At 49.9% G+C, this 5,000-nt stretch overlaps 1 protein-coding gene across 4 annotated transcripts in view; it reads left to right on the top strand.

Annotated features, from left to right (window-relative positions):
- LOC121539083 (alpha-actinin-1) overlaps positions 1–5,000 on the top strand; it is a 147,805-nt gene that overhangs the window by 94,161 nt on the left and 48,644 nt on the right. For all 4 annotated transcript variants that reach the window (XM_041847320.2, XM_041847322.2, XM_041847319.2 and 1 more), the window contains exons 4-5: positions 2,632–2,718; positions 3,364–3,451. In XM_041847320.2, coding sequence (XP_041703254.1) covers positions 2,632–2,718; positions 3,364–3,451 — 175 coding nt within the window. The remainder of the gene's footprint in view (positions 1–2,631; positions 2,719–3,363; positions 3,452–5,000) is intronic.

The raw sequence follows: 5,000 nt of genomic DNA, 5'->3' as shown, positions 1-5,000 counted from the left end.
AGGGTTAGTGACAGGACAGGGGTGGGGGTTAGGGGTTAGTGACAGGACAGGGGCTGGGGTTAGGGGTTAGTGACAGGACAGGGGCTGGGGGTTAGGGGTTAGTGACAGGACAGGGGGTGGGGGTTAGGGGTTAGTGACAGGACAGGGGGTGGGGGTTAGGGGTTAGTGACAGGACAGGGGGTGGGGGTTAGGGGGTTAGTGACAGGACAGGGGGTGGGGGTTAGGGGGTTAGTGACAGGACAGGGGGGGGGGGTTAGGGGTTAGTGACAGGACAGGGGTGGGGGTTAGGGGTTAGTGACAGGACAGGGGGTGGGGTTAGGGGTTAGTGACAGGACAGGGGGTGGGGGTTAGGGGTTAGTGACAGGACAGGGGGTGGGGGTTAGGGGTTAGTGACAGGACAGGGGGTGGGGGTTAGGGGTTAGTGACAGGACAGGGGCTGGGGGTTAGGGGTTAGTGACAGGACAGGGGCTGGGGGTTAGGGGTTAGTGACAGGACAGGGGCTGGGGGTTAGGGGTTAGTGACAGGACAGGGGGTGGGGGTTAGGGGTTAGTGACAGGACAGGGGGAGCTCTGTGGTCTATGGGGAACATATATAGAATGTGTCTGTGGGCTCTGGTCTAAAGTAGTGCACTATAAAGGGGTTCTGGTCTAAAGTAGTGCACTATAAAGGGGTTCTGGTCTAAAGTAGTGCACTATAAAGGGAATATGGTGCCATTTGGGGTGCAGCCTGATCTGTCGTTCCCTCCCCCAGTGTCATGTTCAGTCCAGCACTAATCTGACCATATTGACGTGTTTAAAACATGCTATTTTTGGGGTATATTGTCTTGAAATATTTTGTTGTTTTAAAGCCCCTAACTAATCTGATGATGCCATATTTTTTACCTTTGTTTTGTTTGCTGTGAGATGTGGAGAGCTTGACTTTTAATGTTGAAAGTGAATTGAGCTTAACCAGGTTCCAGTTCAGTGACTAACTAACACATACACTGTGTTCCCTAGCTGTGTCTTATGAGATTAGAGGTAGAAACATATGATTAGTTTGGGGAGGAGAGGAGGAGCAGGGTGACATAGAGAGAGGAGGAGGAGAGGAGGGGCAGGGTGACCTAGAGAGAGGAGGAGGAGGAGAGGAGGGGCAGGGTGACCTAGAGAGAGGAGGAGGAGGAGGAGGAGAGGAGGAGGGGCAGGGTGACCTAGAGAGAGGAGGAGGAGGAGGAGAGGAGGAGGGGCAGGGTGACCTAGAGAGAGGAGGAGGAGGAGGAGGAGGAGGGGCAGGGTGACCTAGAGAGAGGAGGAGGAGGAGGAGGAGGAGGAGGAGGAGGAGGGGCAGGGTGACCTAGAGAGAGGAGGAGGAGGAGGAGAGGAGGGGCAGGGTGACCTAGAGAGGAGGAAGAGGAGGATAGGAGGGGCAGGGTGACCTAGAGAGAGGAGGAGGAGGAGGAGGAGGAGAGGAGGGGCAGGGTGACATAGAGAGAGGAGGAGGAGGAGAGGAGGGGCAGGGTGACCTAGAGAGAGGAGGAGGAGAGGAGGGGCAGGGTGACCTAGAGAGAGGAGGAGGAGGAGAGGAGGGGCAGGGTGACATAGAGAGAGAGGAGGAGGAGAGGAGGGGCAGGGTGACCTAGAGAGAGGAGGAGGAGGAGGAGGAGGAGAGGAGGGGCAGGGTGACCTAGAGAGAGGAGGAGGAGGAGGAGAGGAGGGGCAGGGGTGACCTAGAGAGAGGAGGAGGAGGAGGAGAGGAGGGGCAGGGTGACCTAGAGAGAGGAGGAGGAGGAGGAGGAGGAGGAGGAGGGGCAGGGTGACCTAGAGAGAGGAGGAGGAGGAGGAGGAGAGGAGGGGCAGGGTGACCTAGAGAGAGGAGGAGGAGGAGGAGAGGAGGGGCAGGGTGACCTAGAGAGAGGAGGAGGAGGAGAGGAGGGGCAGGGGTGACCTAGAGAGGAGGAGGAGGAGAGGAGGGGCAGGGTGACCTAGAGAGGAGGAGGAGGAGGAGGAGAGGAGGGGCAGGGTGACCTAGAGAGGAGGAGGAGGGGGAGGAGGAGGAGAGGAGGGGCAGGGTGACCTAGAGAGAGGAGGAGGAGGAGAGGAGGGGCAGGGTGACCTAGAGAGAGGAGGAGGAGGAGAGGAGGGGCAGGGTGACCTAGAGAGAGGAGGAGGAGGAGGAGGAGAGGGGCAGGGTGACCTAGAGAGAGGAGGAGGAGGAGGGGCAGGTTGACCTAGAGAGGAGGAGGAGGAGGAGGAGAAGGAGGAGAGGAGGGGCAGGGTGACCTAGAGAGAGGAGGAGGAGGAGGAGTGGCAGGGTGACCTAGAGAGAGGAGGAGGAGGAGGAGAGGAGGGGCAGGGTGACCTAGAGAGAGGAGGAGGAGGAGGAGAGGAGGGGCAGGGTGACATAGAGAGAGGAGGAGGAGAGGGTTCACATCATCAACTAACAACATTGGACAGCAATGACTGAAAATAGTTAGTTAGTTTGATGCTGCCTACAGAGTAGCTACTGATGGATTGATCCAGTCTTCTGGAAATGAACTCAGGTGAACAGTGTTATCCTTTCACCAGCAGTGATCCTGATATCCTGTTCATGAGCCTTTAGTGAAACAGGAAACTGGAAACATAAACTCACACCAACATGGTCTCTCCTCTCCTGCAGAGATCGTTGACGGCAACGCTAAAATGACCCTGGGAATGATCTGGACCATAATCCTTCGCTTCGCCATCCAGGACATCTCTGTGGAAGGTACCAGGATGTGGATGCCTTCCTTTCTCGCTCGGCTGAGGGACTCTTTAGATGGGAGCTAGTACAGACATTCTTCCTACTTGTGTTTTGATTTAATTAAACAAATCTTCCTTTATATGGAGACATGAGAGTTTGAGATGTTTCAGAGATGACACATGACTCCCACTCTCATTTTAAAACTCCCTACAGCCACAATGTGATTAATTCAGACTGGTTAAATGTGATTAATTCAGCAGACTGGTTCAATTTGATTAATTCAGACTGGTTAAATGTGATTAATTCAGACTGGTTAAATGTGATTAATTCAGACTGGTTAAATGTGATAAATTCAGACTGGTTAAATGTGATTAATTCAGACTGATTAAATGTGATTAATTCAGACTGGTTAAATGTGTTTAATTCAGACTGGTTAAATGTGATTAATTCAGACTGGTTAAATGTGATTAATTCAGACTGGTTAAATGTGATTAATTCAGACTGGTTAAATAGAAACAGTCCAGGCTAAGGCTACGTCTCAAATGACACCCTATTTCCTCTATAGTGCACTACTTTTCACCAGAGCCCCATGGGAATAGGGTACCATTTGGGACAACGCCAGCACATTTTAACTAACTAACTTGTTGTTGATTGTTTATCCACCCACAGAAACATCAGCTAAAGAGGGTCTTCTTCTGTGGTGCCAGAGGAAGACTGCTCCTTACAAGAACGTCAACATTCAGAACTTTCACATTAGGTAATATAAGGGATCTGTGTCCCATTGTACATTTTATAGGGAATTATCCAGAGCGACTTACAAGAGCAATTAGGTTTAAGTGCCTTGCTCAAGGGCACATCGACAGATGTTTCACTTAGTCAGTTTGGGGATTCGAACCAGCGACCTTTCGGTTACTGGCCCAACGCTCTTAAACGCCAGGCTACCTGCAGCCCCTATGGCAGGGTTCTTCAATTCCGGTCCTGGAGGGCCGAAACACCTCTGTTTTTCATCCTCTCCTTCTAATCAGGGGCTAATTCAGACCTGGGACACCAGGTGAGTGCAATTAACTACCAGGTAGAAATAAAAAACAGAAGTGTTTCGGCCCTCCAGGACCGGAATTGAAGAACCCTGCCCTATGGCATCCAATTCCCTATAGTGCCCCCTATGGGTCAAAAGTAGTGCATGACATAGGGAATAGAGTGCCATTTGGCAACATTCAGAACTTTCACATGAGGTAATAGAAGACTTCTGGTCTGAGAGGGTTTACAGCCAATATACCAAGGGTGCTTTCTAAAAGGCACCCTATTCCTTATGTAGTGCACTACTTTGGACCCTGGTCACAATCCTATTCCCTATATAGTACACAACTTATACAGTGCCTTGCAAAAGTATTCATCCCCCTTGCAGTTTTTCCTATTTTGTTGCATTACAACCTGTAATTTAAAATGGGTTTTTATTTGGATTTCATGTAATGGACATACACAAAATAGTCCAAATTGGGTAAGTGAAATCAAAAAAATAACTTGTTTCAAAAAATTCAAAAAAATAAATAATGGAAAAATGGTGCGTGCATATGTATTCACCCCCTTTGCTATGAAGCCCCTAAATAAGATCTGGTGCAACCAACTACCTTCAGAAGTCACATAATTAGTTAAATAAAGTCCACCTGTGTGCAATCTAAGTGTCACATGATCTGTCACATGATCTCAGTATATATACACCTGTTCTGAAACACCCCAGAGTCTGCAACACCACTAAGCAAGGGGCACCACCAAGCAAGCGGCACCATGAAGACCAAGGAGCTCTCCAAACAGGTCAGGGACAAAGTTGTGGAGAAGTACAGATCAGGGTTGGGTTATAAAAAAATATCTGAAACTTTGAACATCCCAGGGAGCACCATTAAATTAAAGAATATGGCACCACAACAAACCTGCCAAGAGAGGGCCGCCCATCAAAACTCACGCCCCAGGCAAGGAGGGCATTAAGAGACCATAGATAACCCTGAAGGAGCTGCAAAGCTCCACAGCGGAGATTGGAGTATCTGTCCATAGGACCACTTTAAGCCGTACACTCCACAGAGTTGGGCTTTACGGAAGAGTGGCCAGAAAAAAGCCATTGCTTAAAGAAAAAAATAAGCATACACGTTTGGTGTTCGCCAAAAGGCATTTGGGAAACTCCCCAAACATATGGAAGAAGGTACTCTGGTCAGATGAGACTGAAATTGAGCTTTTTGGCCATCAAGGAAAACGCTACAGTGAGGGAAAAAAGTAGCCCACTGACAAAGAAATGATCAGTCTATAATTTTAAT

Source organism: Coregonus clupeaformis, chromosome 25 (genome assembly GCF_020615455.1).
Source record: "Coregonus clupeaformis isolate EN_2021a chromosome 25, ASM2061545v1, whole genome shotgun sequence".
Classification (NCBI taxonomy): Eukaryota; Metazoa; Chordata; class Actinopteri; order Salmoniformes; family Salmonidae; genus Coregonus; species Coregonus clupeaformis.
The sequence above is the reverse complement of the archived record's forward strand: the minus strand, read 5'-3'. Positions and strand labels throughout refer to the sequence as shown.